The sequence below is a fragment of the Apostichopus japonicus genome, chromosome 19 (genome assembly GCF_037975245.1).
Source record: "Apostichopus japonicus isolate 1M-3 chromosome 19, ASM3797524v1, whole genome shotgun sequence".
NCBI lineage: Eukaryota > Metazoa > Echinodermata > Holothuroidea > Aspidochirotida > Stichopodidae > Apostichopus > Apostichopus japonicus.
This window is the reverse complement of record NC_092579.1, coordinates 22,528,056-22,555,101: the sequence shown is the minus strand read 5'-3', so window position 1 is coordinate 22,555,101 and position 27,046 is coordinate 22,528,056. Positions and strand designations below refer to the sequence as shown.

Sequence of the window (27,046 nt, the reverse complement as noted above, 5' to 3'; positions counted from 1 at the left end):
TGTATAATACCTTATACTTGTTAATTCTACATGGACTACGCATGACCGTTTCGTATAGACGCCCATGTTGGACGGACTATTCGTGTTGTTAATTTGAGATTTTCTTTCAAAAGGATCCCTTCTAATGGAACATTTCTACAACAGGGAACACTATATAGACATATTTTCTCGTTTTTTGGAAGATTGGACTTCTCTGATGTATTAATGTCTCTCGGTATCACAGTTTTCCGGAGTTGCCAGGGTTACGCCATATTCCCGCCAAATACATATCAGGGTCACCTTCAAGTGTGGTAAGTAAGTCATTTCCACAATACTTCATTAAACTTTTTTGATTATCCCTTAGTTTCAGGGCTGTTTTCAATTATGTTTTAATTCCTGTTTGTCATAACGCCAAATATAAGACTTCCATACATGTCTAAGTTTTAGTTCGTGGAGTGGGGTGATTTTGCTTGGCTTGATCATATCACTGCCCAGTCATGCACTCAGTGGAAGGTATTTATTGCTTACTATAACTAGAGAACTCGTAGTAGGCTACACTACAGAGTTGCTTCAGTTAATGATTTCCTCTAGAAGTTGCGTTTATAATTTAGGAGCAGGATTTACACCTATTAACTGCCGAGCCATTTGTAATCGGGTTCCATCGGAAAGTGTAGCATATATAGGCATATATAGAAAAGATATTTATTCGAGTATACGAAGGGGGGGGGGGTAGGCTATGTTATATACCTGATTAAAATTGTCTGTAAGCTATATTTGATATGAACTGAATGCAAAGCGGTCTCTTTTTAAATCGGGTGTTGGAAAGTTATTTAAACTTTGTTCCACCATTTGTTTTGTTCCACCATCACAGAGCACTAAGATAATGTATCCTCACTCTTTTTTTGTGGCTTTCATCAACCCCTCCCCCACACCATATAAACTCCCTACGCCATACATATACATATATATATATATATATATATATATATATATATATATATACATGGACAGGTTGTTTGGCTGCCATCAGAAAAATTTCGCATGCATTCAAGTCACTCATCCACTGATGGGAGAACGTGCCTCTGCAATTGAGTTTGGAACGATTACCTGTCAGAAACGTATCGAAATAAATGTCCTTAAGCTATGTAACACACAGTTATATTCCCTCTTTCCATATTTTTTATTTTTTGGCAAAGACTTGGGAAATTATGTAAAATATCAATACTTTACGAGAAAAGAAAGACAAAGTAACTTGTAATAAATGGCATCTACATAGAACAGGGGTTCATCGCCACCTGCCTATACAAGATATGCAGTACAATGTAAAATAGCTGTCCCCCACTCCTTCTCCTCCTGCACAGCCACCCCCTTCTCCCCGCCCCTCACGAGATAAACGAGTATAACGGTACTAAAGAGAATGTTGGTAGCAACATGATTTTTTTTCTACTTTATTTTGCAGTATATGTGTTGAACAATCGTATACCTTGTTTTCAATTTAGCCAGATGTAATAACATATCTCTTAATCATCTCGAAATAACTATTGCAATAATAAATCATAAAATGATTGTACTCTTTACGTCGGTCTTAAGTTAACGATTTAAGTTACATGGATAACGTACAGTTTAGGAAAACATAAGGACAGCATAGGGGTTGCATGGATAATACACGAAGCTTCATAAGATGTTTCAAATACATGAACTAACAACAAACACAAAAGCAACATCAGCATCAATAACAACAACAACAACAATAAAACCCAAGATAACCCAAGATAAAGCAGATCAGTTCAGATAAGCTTATAGTAACACAAGTAGGAATCACGTGATTTTATGGTAAATGGATGTAGGTGTCTTTTATAATTTACTGCCAAACTGCTTAAAAATATTGGAGACATTTCGATCAACTTCGTAGTAAAAAAGAACCTGAAAATCTAGGTGGGTGTGTTACGCATGTGCAGTTACAGTGTTAAAAAAGTATATTAAAATGGCAAACTTGCTATCTCAATTTCATATAACTGTGAATACAGTGTTATGACTTGATGCGATGCACATTAATGCGTGCGGTCGTACAGCCTCCACGGACGCTATATGATTTGTACTTTGATTTACAGTTCTGGCAGCGACTTTCATCGATCATACATCGGTTAAACAAATGCGCCAAATACGCCTCACGTTCATTAATAACCAGGTACACTCGCAGTAGAATTTAACAACGTGTCTTTCAAATATATATACACACATGTCTCAGTAGAACACCAACTTTCCGCCCCTGACACCACTACCTTTCTTCACACCCAGTTTGGGCAACTCTATATCAAAACATGGCCATTTGTATCTATACCTAAATAAACATATTGGCCGGAAAACCCTCGGCAACTCTGAAGTCATCAGGACAAATATTCCGTGAGATGTTTTCGTTTTCTTTTTGCCATCTTCTTGAGTACTTATTCCTTCAAAGTGGCACACATCTGAAATGGCATGTCAATGTACTATGAATGTGAAAGACTACAAGTATGGCATCCAGGTATGTTCTGCGAGGATTGCATGTTCCTCTTGGATACATCATAATAATACATAACTGATGGATAGATAAAGGCTTTTATTCAACCCGTGATGATTCATGCAACCCTAGATGATGATGTCATGTACTCTCGGAAGAAATAGATAACATTGTCACATCTTTGTAATAGAACTTACTACCGGGATGTATATATATATATATATATAAATGTATAAATATATATATACATATGTATAAATATATATATATATATGTATAAATATATATATATATATAAATATATATATATATATATAAACATGTATAAATATATATATATATGTGTAGATATATATATATATACATATATATATACATATATATATATATAATATTATATATATATATATATGTATATATATATATATTGCCTATCATTCTCACAACTACCGGGTAACAAATAGTTTTCGTCAAGAGTCCGTGCCTCTTGACCGTTCTAGCCATAGATGTTTTCGTTTCTGTTACAAATGAGGACTATTATGAGAGGAAATTAATCGTGCATGCCTCATCGGTTAGGGCCAAGGTTGGCCAACGATAATATATTCCGTGCAAACATATAACCTTCTATCCTAATTCTCTAGCTATTTGGCAATTTAACAGCCAAAAGAAGATCAATAATTGCTTCATTCCAAGGTTTATCATGCGTATGGAGTAAACAACTTCTCGCAATGTTTTAAACGGTTTTCTTCTCTTTCCCCTTTCTTCTTCTATCTCAGTATAAACGGTACATTTCCCAAAAATAACAAGCTCCATTACATCTGAAAAGGCAATTTGTACGTTTTTTTTTGCATTCATCTTTGACGATTTTGAAGAGTGATAGATACATACAAGGAAATAATAACAGAACATTATAGTGTATATATTATAAATATATGGAAATAAAAAATGTTGAAAAAAGTAAATAAATAAAATGTTGCAAACATATAAAACATGAATCCTTTTAACACATTAGGCAAGAGATCAACATAGATGATTTCAATATTGGTTATAATGATTCCTGCTTAGTTGGAAAACAAAATGTCTTTTTTTTTGTTGGTTAAAAGGAAATTTCAATCACTTAGTAACATGTCATAATTAGCATGAAAGTATGTATATCATTAAAATTATTAAAGTATAAGATGTAAGCACTGGAGTTGGGAATTAATGTAAATGATATATTCGTGTTATTTTGTTTTATTTTTTATCTTTTGTTCATATTTTTGAAAAGGTAGAACCAATAGTATACAACGTTTTTAATTTTTTGTTGTTGCAAGGATGCTGTAGGCATGGGAATAAAATAGGCAGTAGAATGGTCATGGGAAACATCAGGTTTGCCGTATTAAGCTAGAATCTCGAAGATCTACCAATTGGGTTTATCACCAAGTCATATAAACATTAGTGTTTTGTTTTAAATGCAAGTCTTTTAACTCGAGATATTATAAACAAAAAGAGCCTGTAGCTTATACCAAGCCAATTATCTTGATTTGATTAAACTGTACGGTAAGCATACACGATACCATTTTACTACATACATGGGTTCAATAATAGGTGAAAGATAAGATAAGATAAAAAATGCAGCTGTTTTATTTTTCAGTCCCCCATGCCTGTAGGCCTATACTTGTCAAAAGAAATGTTTAAGTATGACAAATAATATTAAAAACAGAGTTGAAGCTCAACATTTTCTAGCCTAGATACGTCGCTTTTTTGTCTTCAGGTGAAGCAGTATTGACATAGCTTCATATTAATAAATAGTATTGGCTCCTGTTGCCTCTCGACAAAGGCTGAGAAGTTTGACACCTAAAAAGGACTTGGGACGTTTAATTATTCCTAAACAGCAGCTTAGCGGCTATTGACATCCCTCCGATGACGTCACATGACAGCCATGAGTGACATTAATCGGTCATTTTTGATCACGAGAAAGTTTCAAAGTGTGATGTGTCTACACGCTCTCTTTCAACTGAGTCGTGCTAGCTTTTGTTTTTTATTCTATAATAGAGGGAAAGGTTTTTCTTGGCGAAAGGAACGTTAATGACGTAGCCCTACGTTATGACCAAACAGCACTAAAAAATAGCAAGTTGCGCTCTTTGTTGACAGATTATATATATATATATATATATATATATATATATGCCCGCCAATAGGCTATGCCCGCCCATTCATTACACGCCCAGCCTATATCTAACCCACTCCCCTAAGCTGCGTCAATATAGTCTTTCACCTTTGCGAAGATATTTGTAAAAAGAACCCGCATATCTATAGTGTGGAATAAAAGAGTGCAAAAGGAAACAGAAAAACATGACCAATTTGTCCATTTATAACCAGGGACTTTGAATATTTCGATGAATGGGCGGGGAGTGGATGTCCTTGAAAATTGTCTTTCTTTTCAAACTATATTGTTATCTGTGAATTAAAAATAGGCTAATTGAATTTTATCCAGACTACACAATGTTTTGTAATTGAATCTAATAAAAGAACAGACATTGTTATTTTGATACAAGGAGAACGGGTTGGGAGGGGGGGGGGTTGTGAGAAAAGCTCGTATTTTCGAAACGAGTGGCATTTGTTTGTTGACAAGCTCAAGTTTTATAACCTAATTTTTGAAGATAATTTTGAAAGGTGTGCGTCATTTTGGCATTTCAATCATGTCACGGTTGTGTGTTTCCTTTACCATTAGTGGCCTAAAATCTACTTGTCAACCTCTTAGATATACATATAGGTAAGTAATCTAACTTAAAATTGGGTAAATTGCTCAGCGACGGGTGTAGGATAAAAAAAACCTCTCTTATTTGTACAAACTCGTGATAAGAATGAACTAGATTTTTGGTTGATACAGTTTCAAATGAACCCACAAAAAAAAGTGTGTTTAATGTAATAACCAGTGTAATACCTGATTACATTCCAGGCTGGTGATTACAGAAACTAGGCCATGTTTGTTATTTGAGAGTAGATATAGTAGAGAAGTAGAAGAAGAAGAAAAAAAGAGACAGAGAGATGGAGAGAGAAAAGGCGAACAAATTAAAGAAAAAAGAGCATGTAACGTGATGTTCATATTTTATTTCAGTTTAGTTTAAAGTTAAGAAATATATTTACTTTACTTCTGAGTATCTCAAACTACAAGAAAGGTTATAGCTGTCTGTTTCAAAGTCTTTCGAATATAGATTTGCCTTGAGGCTCGAAGGAGATAAGTCATATTGAGAAAGCACTCTGTTTTGAGTGAGAATAGAGAAAAAAGAAGAAAAACACTGACCGGTGTTTGAAAACAATTGATTTACATTGCAGCAAGCTGATTGATATTTTGTACTTTTGGCGATAATTCGTCTTACCCACTCCCAACCGTCTAATAAATAAATCCCTCCCCCCCCCACACACCCAAAACATAAAAATAACAAAGAGGAACATTTTTGTTGGGTAAGGATCATCCAAAACCGATCAGCACAATGAAACAAGGGGGGGGGGGTGTGGGGTGGAGGACCAATGGGATAAGGGGATCGTTTAATCTGTGTTTGTATATATAACAATGGTCACCCTCATCTAACTATGCCGGTGGTCAGGCTGGGGCACGGGGAGGGGACTTATGTCACTCGACACCACAACACGAAACATCGTCCCAGCCCTGCCTCCAACCATCAAAAGGAAAGGAGATGATATGTACTAACATTAAAACATTATTTATAAATTCACATGACACGTATTGTAATACTATACTGACACCTGTAACCCCCACCCTACCATACCATACCCCACCTCTCCACCCCTCACCGAGGAGAACTATACCTTCACCGATAAGTTAACCTAAGAGGGTCACATGAAGTTTGGTTATTGTCCCTTAATGAATATGTATTTTTGTCACGCCCCTAATTTATAAATAGACCATATAATTTGATCAAATAAATCTGTTTTTTTGTGTAATCAATTTAATATAGACTCGTTACACTGGATCGGTGAAGGATGTCGTCCCTCAAACTATGATCTGTTATTGAAGTTTGGTCAATCAAAAAAAAAATGCATACCCAGCGATAAAATAAATATGTTATAAACTTACGGGGTTTTTTTTGTTCACATGTAAACAACGTTAATTACAATAGCATTGTGGGATACATTACGTTCTCTACTACATCCGAAAGAAATCATAACTTCAATCGGTTTTACTCTAAATTGAAATCTGCCCTTGGCTTTTGAAAGTAGCTACTTGCCCGTATTTTACGAGGGTGTTAAATATGGAACAATCCTCTTACATGAAATCACTATGGCCGTATACCGGAGTAGCGTGAGTACAATCTCTGTGATGTGCTAAGACTTTAAATATCCACGTTAACAATATTACCAGCAGATGGTTAAGGTAATAAACCTAATTTTTCGTAGGGGGAGGGGGAGGGGGAGGGGGAGGTGGGGTGGGGTGGGGTGGGAGAGGTAATTTCCTTCACGTACTAAATATCGTATCTTCTCAGCTGTAACTTCAACTTATGATTTTCCCCCTTTAATAACAATTATACCAACAGATGGTTCAGGTATTAAATCTATTCTTCGTTAGAGGAGGGGAAGGGGGGGGGGGGGGTTGGGGTGGGGTGGGAGAGGTAATTTCCTTCACGTACTAAATATCGTATCTTCTCAGCTGTAACTTCAACTTATGATTTTTCCCCCTTTAAGAGGTATTCCGCTCTCTTTCAGAGATGGACGAAACTCATGCCTAATATATAATATTTATCACAATTTGTGTTCGGTGAAACTTATGAAATCCTACACGTGGTATAATATTTTCTCCGTTCTACATTATATGAAATAAATAATGCAATCATAATATTGTGAATGGGAAGAATTTAAATATTCCACCGTTGGATTGGGAGGGATCTCAGAATGGAACCACATATACCCCTTGTTTTCTCGTACCCCCCACTTTACAAAAGCTTCTAAAGAATGCGATTGTACCCTTTCCCTTAATATGCCATTATGGAGACTCTACTTGGTGTCGATATATTTTGTTTTAGAAATTTCACTGACGAAAGTTTGTTTTCTAATCGCATGTTGACCTACTTACCTAGTTACATAAACAATTAAGAAGACTATGTAAATGATTATATATTAATCAGATTTGGACATTTTATCATCTTTAAGAGCAACGGTAAGAGCAACATTGTCAGGAGCAAACTGTAGGCGCGACCCAAAAGTGGGTCTTGAAAATGTTTCTGTAAAGACACCGGAAAGTTTATCAATAATATTCGGTGCTTACCGACATCCGTCGTCCAAACTACAGCTTTCATGCATTCTGGGGACCGATTCGGACAGGGTGGAGGGGAGGGGAGGGGAGGGTCTGGTGGGTTGTGGTTCAGTCCTCAGTAAGATGATCGTCCGTGGATCTTAGTTTGACGACCCCTGTTTTGGAAGGGAAAAAAATGATGTTTAGAAATGAGAATAGTGGCGAAAATGATGACGATGGTGATGGTGATGATGATGATGATGATGATGATGATGATGATGATGATGATGATGATGATGATGATGATGATGATGATGATGATGATGATGATGATGATGATGATGATGATGATGATGATGATGATGATGATGATGATGATAGTGATGATAGTGATGATAGTGATGATGATAGTGATGATGACGATGATATAAATATACACATATGCATTATCCGTCATATTTTATAAACTTAATATTATCATCGGGTACTCTAAAAGTATCATCGTGTACTCTCCCATATTCATCGTGTACCTCGCATAACGCGCAGGCTATTTACAGTATCACAGTGTACTTGTAAAGTATTGCTATACTTATATCATCACTTGTTGCCCTTTATGCGTTCCATAGATGGGGAATCTTCGTTACCCCAGTTTCAATTTACCAATTAGATCATAAAAGCCTACGACAAAATGTCAACATTCCAACTCTTTGATAGCCAACTAAGTGTATCAATATTTCACTTGGCCGTGCCGACGGGGAAGGGAATATGTTGGCTTTTACTTGAAGAGGATGGAAGATATGCTAAATCTTACGTACACAAATTTGAACGCAATGAAATAGTTTTGCCCACCGTGAAGGGTCGGATGAGGGGGTGGGGGTTGGAGGGGGGACGTTCAACCAATCTATGACTTTGGGCAAATTTCTCAACACAATCCTACACCAATGATCCGATCGACAGAAGAATTGAAAGTGTTTGTCGATTGAAATTTATGAATGAAATATTGCCGTATTTTCCCTATTTACATCATTTCTTAATAGTATGGCGTTCAAACGTCTTCAAAATTCTTGAACATATCTCTTGACACTAAGGGTGTGTTCAATATCATAACGTACCATATGTATATTTTTTATTTTATTAGCGTTATACAATGCTCAATATTAATATTGACAGAAACCAGCGTCGAGGCCAAAGGTATAACCACTCAATAAAGTTTGCCAAAACAACCGCAACAGTGTGCATTCTCCTATACGTGTATATACTGATAGACGCTTAAACTGATAAAGCAATGACTTAACACAATCAAGTGTTTCCATATAGTCAACATGAAAACATATGGTAAAATATTATTAAACAAATATTTGACTCTTGCTTTTAAGTTAGGGTAAAAGTTTTCAGTTTAAGTCAAAGCATATGTCTAAAATTGAAAGTTCACAAAAAAATACCAAAAATTGTATTCATAACGTGGGGGCAATATTGTCTTACACACTATAGTTTACTGTACGTTATACAATAATTATAACAGCGTATAATTTTATTCTCAAGTTTGGACTTTCCTTTTACTAACCTTATTAACAATTGTCTTTCAAAATGTTGTTTTTCACTGAACAATTTTTACTTCAGTATTCGTCCAAAATAGGACTATAAAAAGGTAAGGAAGACTTATCTCGCTTCCAGATCACTAACAATTGCTGCACATGCCCTTGGCAGCCTCACAGATAACATCAAGTATACCATTTCATTTGTGACGTCACTATACATTTGTCACGTGTGGACAGAATTTTGTCACGAATTTTGGCAGAAACTCGATCAATTTGAATTCATTTTGTTTCAATCAAGTCCTGCCTTTTTCTCTACCTGAAACTAAAAAAGAAAAAAATATGGTTGTTGCCTCTTCTAGTAGAAAAGATACATAAATATAAAATTGTTGCATCCTTCTACCAGCCCCCCCCCCCCCCCGACAGCCTAAAAACAAAAAGGGAAGAAAAAGACGAAAATAATAAAAACATATATAACACAAAAATGAATAAATAAACAGAGAGATATATAGATAACAGTTAAATGTAGATGATTAAAGTAAACAAATTGACAACTAAACTATGACATATATACAAAGCACGTTCTCGAAACGCGGTATATCTTTTTATTCAAAGTATTCCAACTTGCACGTACGCGGTAGGGAGGGAGGGGGGGGGGCAGGAATATTCGTTTTAGGTAACGCTTCTTCGGGCGCCTCGACGCTAAATGTGTTAAAATTCTTAGATTTGATTTATTTCATGGGCGCGTGACGTAAAATTGCTTGAAGATTGACCGTTCCAGCTGAAAACACGTTTAATTATGAATGACAATGGCAGCACATAAACTGTCTTTTCATCGACTTTTCGATTTCTATGCATATATGTGACCAGGTCTATAACGTACGTGCTAATGTAATTTAGCCAAGATTCTGACACGCAAAGTAGGGTGCTTTAAGGACTTAATGGTGTTTTTTTTTGTGTTCAAGTTTGATAAGAGAGAACGTTACAATAATAATAATAATAATGATAGTAACTAGAGCATAATCTCAATATACGCTTGTTAGATGTGTCTTGAAGGCTAATGTCTAAAATAATGTCCTTATTATTATCATGATATTAGATATAGATGAAAATGTCCTTGTCTTGACAGGCAGTATTATATATGCTATTACAGCCAGCGTATATGATTTTTGGGCGAGAATATTATTGAAAATTTGAAATATTATATATGAAGTTCTTTTCGCAAGATAACTGATCATTCATTATAGGCTGCTTTTTGTGAAACGGTTTCTGTGTGGTCCATTAAAGATGTAACCGCCCATGCAGGGAGTATCTTGACAGTATTAAGATTTTAATTGTTGTCACCAATTGATCATGAAATTTATGGCACAGAGAGCAGAAGGGAGGAATGTTAGAAGGTGGTCCGATATATTCCATAAATAATCGTATGGACCAATCGTATTAATTTTTGTTAAAGGTTCAAGTTTTGATACAGTATTGATAAGGGCCTTCTGAAGCCGGTAGATATATTTGATTTAACTATAGTCAGTTATTCATATTATCGTTATAATGCGACTTTAAATTCGACTTTTCAGACTCGATAAAACTTACCTCAAAAAATATTGACAAACGTTGTAAAAAATATTGACAAATTCTAAAAAGTATCATTCAAAGGAAGAATATATGTTTCAGCATATTTCGTGGTAAAATAAACCTGTAGCCGATCAATGAATGCATGTTTGTCACTGTTTATCACTGCTTTTGTCACAACATGTTTGTCAATGCAGTTTTGGCTCTCAGAGAATGAACTTGTTGGCTGCTTCTTCTGGGTGTCGGTGGTAGTGTCCAGCTGCTCTAAGTCTTCGTTCTCTGATTTTCATGGACACCTTTGGAAGATCGCCATAAAGCTGTGTGTTGGGTATCTTGTTTCCAACTAATATCAAGGGCAGCTCTCAGTAATTTTGTGTAACAAACGTCTGTTTCTCTCCAGTTGCTTGGTAGTAGTCCATGTTTCAGAACCATACAGGAATACTGGCTCAACTAGAGCCAGAAAAAACAAGGACTTTTGTTTCTCTAGGGAGTCCCGACTTCCAGATCTTACTTAGCTTGTTGACAGCTGGCCATGTTTGGCCCTTGCGTACATGAATGTCCTGCTTGGTGGTTGCTATCCAAGCTCCCAGGTATTTGAAGTCATTGACTGGCTGAAGTGTGATGTTGTTCATGGTTTTGAGTGGTACATGGGTTGGTTGGTTGAAGCTCATGTAATTTGTTTTCTTGGAATTGATTTTAAGTCCAACCTTATCGGCCTCTTTTTCTAGTGCAAGAAGAAGTTCTTGGGCCTGTTCAGTAGTATCTGATAGTAGTGCCAGGTCATCAGCAAAGCCTAGATCTGTGATGGTCTGTTTTTCAAATCTCCTGGATTGCCTTGGTTTGATTGTGAATCCAAGTTCTTTGGTTTTATCAGGAGGGATGGCTTGACGGTGGCAGTAATCTAGAACTATGATGAAGATGAATGGAGCGAGTGTATCCCCTTGAAGAACACCCGCTTTGACGTTAAACTCTTCTGTGTCACCACAAGGTGAACCAACTAGTGGTGTCATACATGCAGTCCACAGCTGCAACTATCTCATCTATACTTAATTGCCTACCCTTCTCTTCCTTGTCCCCTTTCACTACCCCTACCCCCCCCCCCCCCACCCACACCCCACTTACTATTTTGAGAAATCCCAGATCCAGTACTTTTAAATGAAATATATATTCCATCTTCATATTTGATGGCGAGAGATTGTCAGCAAATGCCACCAGCTCAAATACATGCATCTACAAGAGTATGCACACACAGACAAAATACATTCACAAACGCTCATACAGATTTGACACGAAAAGAAAAAATTACAAAAGGTATTTTGTTGTTCTGACAAGTCTATTCCATAACAGAAATATCATAAATTGCACACATATTTTTTTCTATTATATTTTTACAATTCAAACTACTTATAAAGTTGACACGGAAGTGTATCTCTCAAAAACAAAATGCATGTACCCAGTTGAAATTTCGGATATTTCCGTCAAAATTTGACATAATCAATAGCTTTCTATATATATCAATTATTCAGTATATAGTAATGATAATAATAATAATTATATAGTAATAAAAGGCCATACTGGATGGAATTGCTCCGTACAAGACACTCATTCGACCAAAGATTACAATTACAAGTTCAACAGGTGTTTTTAATTATCCCAGTTAACATAAAGATCCTTATTTTCAGTTTAGGCCATTTTCAGTTTAGGCCATACTGGATGGAATTGCCCGGCATAAGACACTCATTCGACCAAAGATTTCAATTACAAGTTCAACAGGTGTTTTTAATTATCCCATTTAACATAAAGATCCTTATTTTCAGTTTAGGCCATACTGGATGGAATTGCCCGGCATAAGACACTCATTCGATCAAATATTTCAACTACAAGTTGAACAGGTGTTTTAAATTACCCAAAGTGAACATAAAGTTCCATATTTTCAGTTTTTTGTTGTTTTGCAGTTAGATTAACTTGCATCATTCGGTTTTACTCCAGTTTAAAGTTAATATATTAAAAAATATTGTGTAACGAGCTATTACTTAAGAGTTCCACGCCCAAAGTGCAACTAAGTCGTATGATGCTCAACCTGGTGAGTGGAAGCTGTGACCTGAACCAACCTCATCCATATCCCAGCCCCCCTTAATTGACCCCCATGCTATGGGAGTGTAACCCCCCTCCCCCTCGACACCCTCTCAGCAGGCATTGGTTTATATCCTTCTAGTAATCTAGGTCCATAGAATCCAAAGTTTCTCAAAACTCTTTCAAATGCATGTATCAATTTCTAAATAGTACAAATAGACATGGGACAAAATCCGGATGGCTGGAACTACTTCAACACTGACAAATGTCAGGAATTTGACCAAAAACGAAGAAAAGTACATTTTCATCAAACCCCCAAAAACCTATGAAATGACCGAAATAATGTTTAAATGTTTGAAAACCTTAGTTTACAGAGATATGATTAGGCATGAAATATTCTGTTTTATTTATTTTTTCTTAATCTGTTTTCAAAATACTACCCTACACTCCATCATTTCCTCTTTAAGAGATAGACTAGACTAATTAGATTTGCTATCACACAATGCTTTCTGAAATTACACAATTAATCAATCCGAGTGCACTTAAGGTATAGCTAGATAAAACTTCTCCTTGCTAATTTTGCTATTATTTTATGTATTTGATATTATTTGCTTGTAACATCACACCCGAAGAAGCATAAAAGAATAATTAGAAGAATAAAAAAAAGACAAGGCACTCCCACGACAAGTGTGAAGATTGAGATCCCTCGGTTAATATAGGATGTTAAATGCAAGAATAGACTTGATTTCTTGTACCGAAGTTGAATACACTAGTACTCATGTTGTTGCACCACCAGACATCAAAGTCACTCTCGATAGAAGGCAATCAAAAGTCGCAGGATCATACGAACTGTGCACTTTTCAAACTATCTGTATCTTTCCCAAACAAATGTCGTCGAGTATTTATAACTCAATATCTGTCAGATCTAAATGTCAAGATATCTGTTTATGTCAATATTAGAATAGATAAAAGTGATGATAAGAAATTTTTTGGTAAGAAAACAAATTTGAAAAGAAAATCCACCCTCGGGGGGGGGGGGGGTGGGGTCTGTTGAGAACAAGTATCATTACGGGGAGTTAACCGTTATCATCAGAGAAAACTCACACATCTCCGGCAGGCAGAGTGCACATATACAAATATATATATAATATACGGTGCAGCAACACACTCATCTGAAGGTAATGAAGGCAGGTATAAGGTTTGAGAGAAATTAGTTCAGACCACAGGAATCACTTGTGAGATATTAGAAACCATGGGAGTAAATAAAGGTTAAAGATCTACAGTAATGCCCCATCCCAAAGCAACCACTCCCCCACCCCTACCCCCCCACACCAAAAATATGCTAGAAATTTTAAGGAATGGTCACTAATGGTATTTGTTTCCTGTACATGACCTACCATTACTATAGAACTATGAAACGATGACATTGGAGATTAACGGGGGGAATTTGACAGTTAATTTTGGTTTCCAATACGTCAAAGGGACTTCCACTATGGGGTGGACCCCAGTATTCATTAAAAATAAAAGGATAGGGTGTGACCTCAGGGTCATCGAAGCCGACTTCCTCAGAAAAAAAAAATGAAACTTTTAGATTTGGAACGGTTGCATTTTGAGGTATATTTAGGCTATATATTAGGCCTTTGTGTGTGTTTGAAAATGGTTGAGAGGGGGTGTGTTCTACACCATCAACTATGGAACTATGAACTTCCACGAGGGGTGGATCCCAGTATTCATTAAAAATAAAAAGATAGAGGTCATTGAATCCTGGAGGTCATTGAATCCAACTCCATCAGAAAAAAAATAGTGAAACTTTTAGATGTGAAAATTTGCATTTTGAGGTATATTTAGGCTATAAATTAGGGCCCTTGTGTGGGTTGAAAATTGGGTGAGAGGAAGTGTGTTCTACACCCCTCAACTATGGATCCATGCCTGTTCATCTCCTCGCATGCTGTGTTCTAACACAGTTATACAGTGCACACCTTCAGTATGTATCTGAATACATGATACAAGGGATACATGCAAAAGTTACCCACTTCCTATCCTTTCAACTCATACATACTATTTCCTCTCCATAAAACTTGATTCCATTAAATAAACCACTGTTGATGTTAAAAGAGGTGGGGGGGGGGGGGGACAGTTGAAGTAACAAATACTATGTTATAGATGGATTACCCCCACACCCACCATAATGACATATACATCTAATAACCATGTTATTTTCTGAAATAAAATACTTTCAATTCTTTTAGATCATAATAATTTAGATAATAAAATATTGACAAATAAAAATAATAATTGGCTTTCATTACCTGCAAACTTGTCATTCCAAACCTTTAACAGACTTTAACAACTTTAACACACGATTATAAACTGATTGCAGATAACTGAAAAAATTGTGATACCATGGATGAAAATGGTCAATTACTACACAAAAGCCTTGTCTTTGCCAAAGACCATTCAGGAAGTAATTATGAGACGTGTCATTATCGCACTCACATTCCTGCACCCACAGACCCAATCACAAAAGTGAAACTTTAAAAAAGCATTATTTTAAGACAGCCTCATGTTTCGATCCTAGCAGGCTCTTCCACAGTTAGACACGTATAACAACATCTCATCTCTGAAGACAATGACAGGCTCTCTATTAAACTTCCTCACACTGACATAAGTAATTCTAAAAATGGAAAGGAAGCTTTTTCCCAGTCCATTTAAGCAAGTTCTTCTGGATGATATTATGCCTTCAATTATTACCGAGTCTGCGAGAACTTTCACTCCATCCGTACTTTTTGTCAAATGGAAGATAATTAAACGGCTTAAGGCACTAAACTCACAGACTAGGACGTCTACCTTGTGTGACAGAAACCGCTCTCGTCAGATCAGACAGAATGGAGATAATGAATATTCATGAAACTATGTCATGAATATTAATGTGAAATGAATATTTATGAGAAGTCTTACCCAAGGAGAGATACACTAAAGATGCCAAAATATGTCACCAAAGAAAAGTGCTTGCTAAATATGCTATAATGGACAATAATTTAAGTTTTCCACCAATTGTAACCTTGATTAATAGAACAAAGCAATTTCAAAGAAAATTACAAAAACAGATCTACTTGGCAAACGAATTAACTCAACTCGCAAGTGATGAGAATTTGCGAAAGTATTTGAAGAAGTTTTGGTTTTCCGAATAATTTAGTTTGTATTTATTCTATTCTATTGGGAAATCAATCAGGTTTGATATCAAAGCATCCGATACGGCTCTTTAGAGATACACAATTCCGCAACGGGTCTACTTTCATAGTTAATTTTTAGAAAGATCATGTTATTTTACAAAAAAATGATTTTTACCATTTGTAATACCTTAAATCTACAAGAATTTTATTTGATTTTATACATCAGGATGAGACACAAATCTGTGTTGTTGTTCCTGTTTTTAATGTTCCAAAAAATGATTGCAAAATAATTGAAAGACGATTAAAAATCAAGGCGCAAATCATGGAAGAAGTTTCATTTCTCTGAGACAGAGAAAGATAAAAATGGATGAGAGGAAAAGAAAGGACTGACTAAAATGATATTTACAATTTTTATCTGTAGAGCAAAAATTCAGAAAATTTTGGAAGATTCCTGATCAGCTTTACAGATTATTAACGAGACACAATAAAAAAAAATATTACAAATTGACTCAAATGAATTACAAAATCCATCGTCAGAAATTTCATCAAAAGTCACTAAAATATATATATTTATACAGACTCAATTTTTCCTCCAAATATTTCATCTTCCTTTCACAAGAAACTTTTTCACCCATATCAATGTAAGAGCAAAATTTGACCAGTTTTGCTGAATTTAATATCAGAGGAATATATAAAGAGATTTGTTATTTATGTTGAGGGTATGAAAAGATGTCTTCATTCACCGCCGCAGAGAAACATGTACTTGACAGTAAAAATTTCAATTTTCCATGATAAAAGTCCCGTTGCGTACAATTTTTGCTATGTTTTTGCTGTCTGTCACAACGAATTTCTGGGTCACAAAAGCGAAAGAAAGAAACACACTCCTATAGTTGAACCCTTCACAAGAACTTTGATGTGCATGTCAATTTTTTTTTTATCTCGCCAGGGAGGAAGGCAAACCATTTCCACCTCTTGATTTCTTTCTCCATGCGTCGGGAATGACGCAGGGAGGAATAACCTCTCTCTCTCTCGTCCCGGAGATGTCACAAATAAAGAGTGTTCCTCCGTATCGAATAGAGCCGTTCTTGGTTCATATTCATTTCGGGACATATTCATTCCGATCTCATAAATGATTAAAAGTCATCGTGGACGACAGTTTCCTCTCTGAAGAGGAATTCGATCAGCTTCCCATCCTCATCTGACATCAACTTATCAACAGCACTCCGAAGGAAGAACCGGGGCTGACGTTAAACTTTATTTGTTCTCGCTAGATACCTCTTTTACGACAGGACTGCAAAGGCCTGGCATTTTCTTTTACGGAAGGTGAGGGTCGATTCTTAAAGCTGTCGGCTGACCGTACTACATTCCAAGGAATTCGGGATTTCCTTCTCTACAGATTTCCAGAGACTTGCTAGTGGCGATCTAAACTTAAACGAAGACCGTTTATGTTGAACTTTTTTTTTGCCATTAGGAGGGGACTACCTGGCATGAAATTTGCGGGGAACCTCTTGTTCAGCAAAACCACAACCGATGGTCATCCTTACCTCCTCCTCTCCTTGCATCCTCCTCCTTCTCCCTCTTCCAAAATTGGAAAGGTTTGCTTCTGCAATGATTACAAGAAGAAAAGGGACCGAAGTTTTAACTTTCACCGTGAATTGTTTCCATCTGAATGACTCAAATTCGGTTTTTCTTCTTCCATCATTAACGTGAAGAACTCGGTCTATGGTCGTCTCTCTGAATGACCTTGAAACCATGAAGGCTTCCTCTTCTACGGTCACGGCATTAGATCTTCCGTCCCGCCACTGTATCTTTTCGAGGGACGGTGTGACCGGAGATCTGGAGGTTTCCCGGTCGGGTTCTCACTGGGACGCCGCTGGGTTTGGCAACGTGGGATTTGTGAGATATGAAACTGGTGTTGGGTGAGTCGATGACGGTTGCGCCTGGAAAAGAGAGGTCACGGTAGAATGATACATGACATTTGACAGAATCGATGAATTAATCAAATTTTCTGACATGGGCTTATAACTTTGATATTTCATCGCCCTTAAATTTAGTAAAGCATATAAGATCCTAATCCTCCCCAACCCATCCCTTCCCTAGACTCTTCCATAAAATGCCCATCAGGGTATGTACTAGACTTGTAGTGAATCAATATCCTACAGTCTAGAATGCAAAAACACTGATGCAAATTGGGGAGTTCTTCAACCCAAACTCCTTTCCTCCTTGGACACAACTATGGCCAATCACCTTTAACCTACACCTCCATGTTGTGTTACCATGACTACTAGAAACTTGGGAAACGTTCGTTCTTTATATCCTGCATCACCGACAATGTGTACTTTCGTCAATTAATTGAGGTTATAAGTTCACTGAATTGGGAACTTTCCTTGAGCACCTACCAGCCCCCCTAACCCCAAGGTGACCAACACATACCCCTCCACACCTCCACAAACACCCTGAAGGATATTCCTGGCTATACCATCACCAGCAAACCTGGCATTTTCTACCATCTTGGTTAGCCTATTGGTAAGCCTATTGGGTATATTAAAGGCATTGAAGACCCACCCCAAACCGAGTGCCTCCCTCTGAAAAAGTTAACTTTCGGTTGCTTGCAAGTGAAGTTTTCTTCGTGTCACTACAAAATGCAGACATTAATGAAACGTGATACCTTGTTATCTTTTATCTAGACCTGAGATGTCCATCCCTGCTATATACACTGTGTTGTGGGTATTAACAGTAGCTGTATGTATTGACTGTACACTAGTGTCTAATTACTGACAGTAGCAAGCTGTGTGTGTAATTTCTGGGATTGACTGTGGTGTCTAACACTTCTGTTATACCTCATTCGAAACTAGGTCAGATTACTGGCATGAGATGTTTCTTTGTGCGCGAGTCTTCACACCCTTTAAATACCACGACGAATTTACACTAAATCAAGCAGAAGTTACCTCTTATTCTTCTCTGTACTGTTTGCCCTTTGCCCTTTTCGGCTCCAACTTGGTGAACTGTTGCAACCGGCGATGACCTGGAATCCATGGTAACAACATTTTGTTCGCCTGGTTAGTAAACAAGAAAAAAAAAAACAGCAATATGAAAACCGATCATAATCATGTAAAACTCATTGTTTAGCAGAAAATATCTGCCATAGCTATGGAAATAGAAGTTTTGGCATTTTTTTAAAAGAAATGAATGAATGGATGAATAATGGATGAATGGATGAATAAATGATTGCATGGACTGAATAATTGATTGATGTTGCATATAAGAAAACTTTGGGCGGCTATTTTGTGATCAACATTGCAGATGCTCTATATATGAATATGAACTGCAGTAAAAGCTAATGCCCGACAAGAATCTTATAATTTTGTAGCCTTTGGCAGTAAGAAAGACAGTAAGAAGGACTAAATAAGTAGAAAGAAGGAAGAATTCCAGGTTCGAGTGACAGACTTTGCGGATTGATGATTTGAAATACATCACAACCGTCCAAGATACTGGCTCCTCAAAAATTTCTTGTGAAACCTTCTTAGTTAAAACTGTTGAGTAGTTAAGTTTTGTCTACATCATTGACAGCAAATTTTACTCAAAACCACAGAGCACTACATAACAGTCAAGACTGCATTTTGATAGAGCTATACTGACATCTTCCAAGATGTCTTTCCACCTAAAAGGACTTTTAAAAGCAAATATTTTCAGGGTTCCATTTTATGTCTCCAAATTTGATTTCCCGGACACTTTGGGACATTAGTAGCAAGATTTCAAAGCCTTTCTCTTCATTAGATGAAAAACTTAGCCAAGCAAATGAGCTACACTGCATTTGGGATTCTTACTGAATAGTTTAAACAGAAAATTTACAAGTATACAAACACCTGCATGAAAGTCTCACTATTGGATCATTTGACCTTAAATGTATACTTTGATCTCATGGGTCAGTTTAGTACAGGTCTGGGAGTAAGATGTGAAGGAGTTTGGATGGTTCTCTGCGAGCCAAAACGATTTAAGGAAAAGTAACAAATCTTAAGAGACACAATGTCTGTTGCATAACACAGAAACCTGGGATTTAACGCAAAACGATGTAAATGTGAATTGAAATCTGTGTCGAAAAGTATTCACAGGAATTTCAGATCATCTATTGCTATAAAATTTGATATCAATATTCTTCTGGAAACTATAAAAGCTAGCAGTGATTATAAATGAGTTATAATTCTTATCCCCATCTTCCCCACTTCTGGTTTAATTTACCTTTCAGATTTTCTGGCAAATAAGATACAAATCTTTGCACATAAGTTGAATTAATCACCTTCGGATTTACATAATTTGGAGACTTGATGCACTCAAACTTTCAAAGTTTGGATTAGTGCAGCAAAAGTTAATAAAGACTTTTCCTTCATGATCGAAACAACTGCAACGAACCACCAAATCATGTTGTGTTCAATTGTGTCCCGAATATCAGAGGACGGACTCTACTAAGTTGCAAGGTGCAAAGATAAAAGAAAACAATTGCTGTAGATAAATCAAAATCACATCCTGAAATCATCACTTAACTGCGATTTTTATTTCTGTGTCTATTTTAAGGTGGCATACACCATATAGAGTCCTTATCAATACGGAAGAGTGTCCTCCTTAGGTAAAGGTGCCGAGAAGCAACAGGAGAACATCTTTCTTTCGATGTGCTTTCATACAGGATCTGTTTTTTTCCCCTGTTGCTTAAAGATGTCAGAGTATTCAAAAATTGGGTCAATTGAGGAAATTTTAGACCACTTTAGGCCTTTCAAGAGCAGCATACCAAAATTGTTTACTACTGAGAAAAGAGGTTTGATTACAAGTGACGAAAACTTCAGACTTTCATAGTAAAAAATCTTCATGGTCATGAAATGAAAATTTAAGATGCTATGAATGGCCCACATGTCATCTATCCAATGATGGGTAGGGATTAGCTAGTGAGAACTTCTACAAGGAGTGAAAGACCACATTACTTTGACAATTTAGTGTATAGGTCAATAGGGAGTCTGCTACCTTAAAACCAAAACCTCAAGTATATCTGAAGAGCCACAAGTTGTTCATTACAGCTAGGCTGTAATATCAGCAATATACAATTGGTTAGGATAAATACTCATCTTATACATACTATCCTCAGATGTTGGCTGCATATTTAAAGAAATGCTTATAAAACTAAAAGCTATAAATTCTCCTCCTGTTATTATTTTCCCCCAAGTATTTCAGCTTAAGCTACCTTTCTTGTAATTTGACTTAAAGTACAACAACGTTCATCGCCAGATCTTTGAACCAAAATGTCCAAATTACGAACTTATTTAAACTTAACTTCATAGAATGTTGTTACAAAAGTCATATCTTTGCAAACAACCATTCATATCTAATCAAGCTATATATCAGAATGTGTCGATGTGAAACTAATTAGTTTTTTTCATAACTTTCTTTAAAAATGTCATAAATAACAAAGTTATTACTTTTAATGAACTGTGACTAGTCTATCACAATATTTCTTTCTTGAAGTCTCTTGCTAGTTGCAAATAATCAAAGATGTCATTGGAGAAGCTTTTCGGTCATAAACCTCTTCTTCAGACAAAGACAGACAAAATTTATTTTGTCATTTCTTGAAAATTAGGCAACTCACAATACAGTACAGTATAAACAAACATTATTAGGCCTTTTGATTGGAGACTTTCCAAATTTAGTGTTCTGGGTTTATGCATTTTAATGATTTTAACCACATAGTCAGATGCCCCAATGATGTAAAGTGTCAATGACATTTAGCCTTCCTTTATTGTAACCAAAAAAATAAAATCCCTTTTAAATGGCTGGTACTGAACACATGCAATCCTAGATTCTAAGCACTTAACAGCATTTTTAATGTGCAAAACTTGGAAAGTGACTTTCATCTTTTTTCGTTAATGACAAATATTCCGCAAACTACTAACTGGCAGTGCAGCAGTGTCTAAAAAACATGAATTTTTTCTCACAAGAGAAATTGTGAACAGGGAGGGGAAAGGGGAAATCTTTTCTTGTGAGCCATGAACCCCAACCACGACATGCTATAGCCATATCTTATTTCACAGTCTGAATTATGCCATTAAATTCTTAAACTTCCTAATAAAAAAAAGAGTCTTTGCCTTCCATAAAAGTCATACTGATAAGAAGATGTGTTCAAATAAGGATAATTCAATTAATACTTTCCCCACTTTCTTTCACAGCTTGTAATTCATTTGTATATAATCTTTGTTTTCCTCTTGTGAAGTAACAAATAAATAAATGAAATGACACATAGTCCGTTAGACTACAAGTACAGGTACAGAGTGGACTCCATGCATGTTTGCTATATATAGTCCCTTTTAAAGGTTACCGTAGCATATGGAGTGTGTTATGGAGTGTTGGCTCAGTGGTAAACGCTGGGGCCTTCCAATCATAAGGTCCCCGGTTCGAGTCACGCCAAACTTAATGTTTGTGGTCCAGTTACAGAGTTGTTGACAATTAACAATTCATAATCATGGACGTTAAATATGAATGTAAGAGACTGACTTCGGTCAGCTTGCGGCTTTAATAAGCCAATGAGGCTTCTTCGCGAGTTCCTGCTTGCAGGAGGATCTAAAATACATACATACAAATGTGATTCGATGTTGATATAGCGACACTATTCTGCACTGGCTATCAGAGTTGTAACGAGTGACTGCATTTATCTGGTTGAGTGGCGGGTCACTGCCAATGACCTTCCTGACTGACATCGAGTCATGGACTCAAAGTCACCATATTATATCTATGGTGGTACACCTCACAATTTAACTTCTTCGAATCACTTTTACCTTTTGAAATCTAGCGACTCGAGTCGTAACTCTTTTACGACACCGCTGGCTATGAACCAGACTAGAAGCGATTACAACTCCAAGCGATGTTATGACAAACCCTACATGTGTAGGTTGACATTGTTACTAAGGAAAGGAAGTTAAATATATAGGGCGGCTATAAATTGAACTTCAGCAAACATTATGAAGCACCTCCCGAATGAGAATCCGTAAATGGGTAAGGAATATTTGACCATTTATAGAGATACTTAATACTGAAACTAGAGTCAATTCACCTTTCGAGTTTAAGAGTCAGGACGATATTTTAGAAGAGACTCCACTCCTGAACTGAAAGATTTAGCTCATACGAGTCTGAAGTTTTCTCGCTCGACCCCCTTTGAGATAAAAAAAAGGAACAACAAAAAACAAGAAGATGCATGACGATTTTAAAATTCATAAGTCATACAACGCCCTCGGCTTAGGATTTTCAACAAATAGATACGAAAATGCCTCAGATGTGGGCGGATATCACTCGCAATAAATTCTAATTCCTATAATGCAGGCCTACTGTTTTGCATAATTCGACGGATTTGATACAGAAACAAACAGTCAGAATATTAGTGACTACTTTGCTAAAGCCGCTGTGGGAACGGAAAGAAACATTTCAACTGTAAGTTTTGTGGACAGCTACAAATGGCTGTTGCAATCTAGCCACCAAGCCAATGGCATCTTGTTAATACCAACTATTGGCTACTTTATCAAATGGAATATTTGATCAGTGTCACAGCGCTCTGCCTCCTCCTCCATATTGTCACAACAGAGTTTGAACAACTGAGATGATGCAAGAGAAAGTGCTACCTTACATATGTATGTATATATATATATATATATATATATATATATATATTTATATATATATGGACTACTACAACTCCATATGGACTACTGCAACTACATATGGACTACTTCAACTACATATGGACTACTACAACTTCATATGGACTACTGCAAATATACTGAGTTGAATATACTTCGTCTATCTGCATCTCCATCTCATAGACTTTTTCTTATTAAAGTCCCAACATATTGACTGGACAGGAAATTACTGAATTTATCTCTTGTTCCTAAACAGATGCAGCTGGGGCCACTTGGATATAACTGTATGACATCACAGATGATGATGTCACACTCTAGGTTTATTTTCATGGTATATATACTACTGTACAGGGACTGTGTTGATTTTAGATGCAAAGACAGACAGCCTGTGTAACTTTTCTGAGCTGTAGGTGGAGACATACGGGAAGCTTCCGCTTCAGGTAAAATGTGTATATTGCTCTACTAGGACTTACAAGATGGAAAAGTTAAAAAAATTGATATTGTTATATGAAGCTTTCTGGGAACTGTGATGTATAGAACACTTCCTATCTGTGCTACGAGTTAAGAGATTGTAAAAGGTAAATTAATCAAGGGCGTAGGAACCGGGGGGGGATGGGGGGCGCCAGCCCCCCAGTGAAAAATGTGGAGGGGGGAAGTATCATTCCGCCCCCCGCTCCGCAAGTCAGAAAACCCCTTTTTCATTTCCAAATGAGAAAAAAATTTCATTTGGAGCACCAAATTGCATCTAAGGCCAGGTGAAATACAAAATTAAGTTTACAAAATGGAGTGGGTGTTGAAGTGTGCTATATTGCAACAAATTGCATCTGAGGCCACCTGGAAATGCACAAAATTCCCCCTCCCCTTTGACCCCTCCCCCAGGCCGGCCATCAGTCTTCAGCCCCTCCACTCACAAGTACCTTCCTATGCCACTGAAATTAATTAAATACTCCCTTTCATTAAAGTATGATATTCCTTGATAAACTTTATCACCAAATGAACATTGAAAGACATGTCTGAATCCTGTTAATATCACATTGTAATTCCGTAAGCATTTGGGTCTTTTTGGCCATTTTTTTTTAAATATTGGATCAAATTTAAGATACTATTTTTTTTCCTTCTTACATCTTTGCACAATCAAGGCTCTATATGACCTGTCAGAGGCCATTTAACCCTGCATTGCCTAAGCTTAAAATGAATTGCCTGCTCTCTGCATCCCTTGAATAAAATATAAGACTACTGTACCAGTGACTGTAGCTTTTACTATGAAGGACCTAACCTTTGCAATGAATTCCCTGCCCCTTATATGTTCCATTGACAGCCTGAGCTTGTTCAAGTCAATGCTCAAAACCAGACTGACTGATTTCACTCTATTGTATAAGAGGCGCATTTGAATGAGATATTTGAGCCCCCCAAAAAATCACAAATGTGTTGTTGTTGTTATTACTATTGAACACTATACCACTAATGGAGCATTCGAAAGGCACAAAAATGGGTATAACAAAATCAGAAAACAAGAGAACTAGCAAAATAAAGTTTAACTGAATCTGTCACGATTCGTTCTAAATTTCCTTCAAAACAGTAGCACTGTAGTGATCTCCATTTTTACATTCTCTACATGTCCTGGAGGTAAACAGCACACCAATGATTCACCTTCCCACTCCACCAGTACTCTCCCAGAATTAAAATTAATTATATTTGATTAATTTACTGGTTTAATTATCCCAAACAAAGCAGGAAAAACTAAAGAGGGGGGGGGGGACATTCCTAAACTGATTTGCAACCTTGCACGACCTTGCAATAAAGAAAAATTTCTGACAGCCAATCCAATCTTTTTTTTTTGCCACCCCTTCCTTCTTAATCCACGCCCCCTCGTCCCTCCGCAAAACCTCTCGTTTTCACCGAGGCTACCTTTGAATAAATCTGTTTATGAGATTCAGGGCTTAAGTGTCCTGCTCTGGAGGAGCATTTACTTACCTTTACGACACCCTTAGGGTTAGGGATTTCTTGTTATGTTTTGGCAAGTGCCATACCAAATTAAATTGCTTCACCCAAAAAAAAAATGAAAAAAAAAAAAAAAAAATCTGAGAGCAAGATTTTACAGTGGGTTTGTTCTCCAATAGCTTTGTGAAGTCTCTCTTTCCACCTCTCAGGCGACAACATGATCAAGAACGGAGGTCGAGAGAAGTTCAATCGAGGAGTCAATATTAACAGTTCTCTTCTTGATCCTCGTCGTCGTCGTTGCCGTAGGAATCGGAATCTTTGTCGATTGCTGGCATCAGATTTGCCGGGGTTTCGGTTGCAGTGCCCAATGTTCATCGCAGCAAATGAAGAGGCATGCTTCGATAAAGGGTGGAAAGCCGAAAGCAGAAACGACGAGTTTTACGAACGACACGCTCTCGGTATTTAAGCACAGAGTTCAATATTTACTTTTCGAATGTGAGATATCGAATCTTTTATAAATTTGCCAATGATTTCATATGAAGGACATGCTAATCCACTGAGGATAGAAATCAATTTCGACTGACGACTCATATTTATATGAAGGACGAATGCAATACTGGTATGAGCCATTGATGATGATGATGATGGGAGGAGAGGTGGGGGTGGCCGGGGGGGTGGTAGTTGGTGGCAGGAAGAGGTTTCCAATCGGGTCCACTTTGTTTGGTTGTATGTTTGTAATTACTGTAACAACTACATAACTCACTGACCTTTTTCTTCATACATGTAAACAACTTGAGCCACACATATATGCATAGGCCGGACCAAGATGGGAGAACGCAATGGAAGTAGCTGTGCCACAGTTTCCCAAATTATTACATTTTCATTTCCTACCCAACAAGAAAGTAATCATCAAAATTCTCTCAATTAGTTTAATAAATACTGTAGGAAATTTGAGCGTCAAATGAGACCCCTTTAGAGAAAAAAGAAGAAAAAAAGAAAAAAAAAGGGGAAAAAAAGATAAAAAAAGGAAAAAAAAAGATAAAGAGAAAAAAAAAAGGAAAAAAAAAGATAAAAATGTGTTATTTTTTAATTGCTGTATTGGAAGATTTGGGAAACTACATAATTTGTCAACTTGTCAAAATAAAAAGGGTGAATTACCTCACAGAGCAATAGGAAGAGACTCATTTTGTTATTTGTTCACTACAGAAAGCAATCATCCTTTCAGCAGTTATATTAATCAACATACTTCTAAAGATTATTGACATTTTATACAACCAACTTAATTAGACGACTTGGGGTGCCCCCCAACCCCCAAAAAAGATTATAAAATATAATATTAAAAATCCTTGGTAAATATGAAGTGAATATGAAGT

The 27,046-nt window shown here is 36.6% G+C and overlaps 1 protein-coding gene and 1 long non-coding RNA gene across 4 annotated transcripts in view; one reads left to right on the top strand and one right to left on the bottom strand.

The window, feature by feature from the left end:
* On the top strand, positions 1–27,040 carry LOC139960028 (uncharacterized). The gene is made up of 3 exons (XR_011790281.1): positions 1–290; positions 23,989–24,172; positions 25,883–27,040. It is a non-coding gene; the product is annotated as an uncharacterized lncRNA (long non-coding RNA).
* Positions 12,615–27,046, bottom strand: part of LOC139960027 (kinesin-like protein KIF19) — an 82,406-nt gene continuing 67,974 nt past the window's right edge. For all 3 annotated transcript variants that reach the window (XM_071958039.1, XM_071958041.1, XM_071958040.1), the window contains 2 exons: positions 19,011–19,118; positions 12,615–18,002 (listed from right to left, as the gene is read on the bottom strand). In XM_071958039.1, coding sequence (XP_071814140.1) covers positions 17,845–18,002; positions 19,011–19,118 — 266 coding nt within the window. In that variant the 3' untranslated portion in view covers positions 12,615–17,844. The remainder of the gene's footprint in view (positions 18,003–19,010; positions 19,119–27,046) is intronic.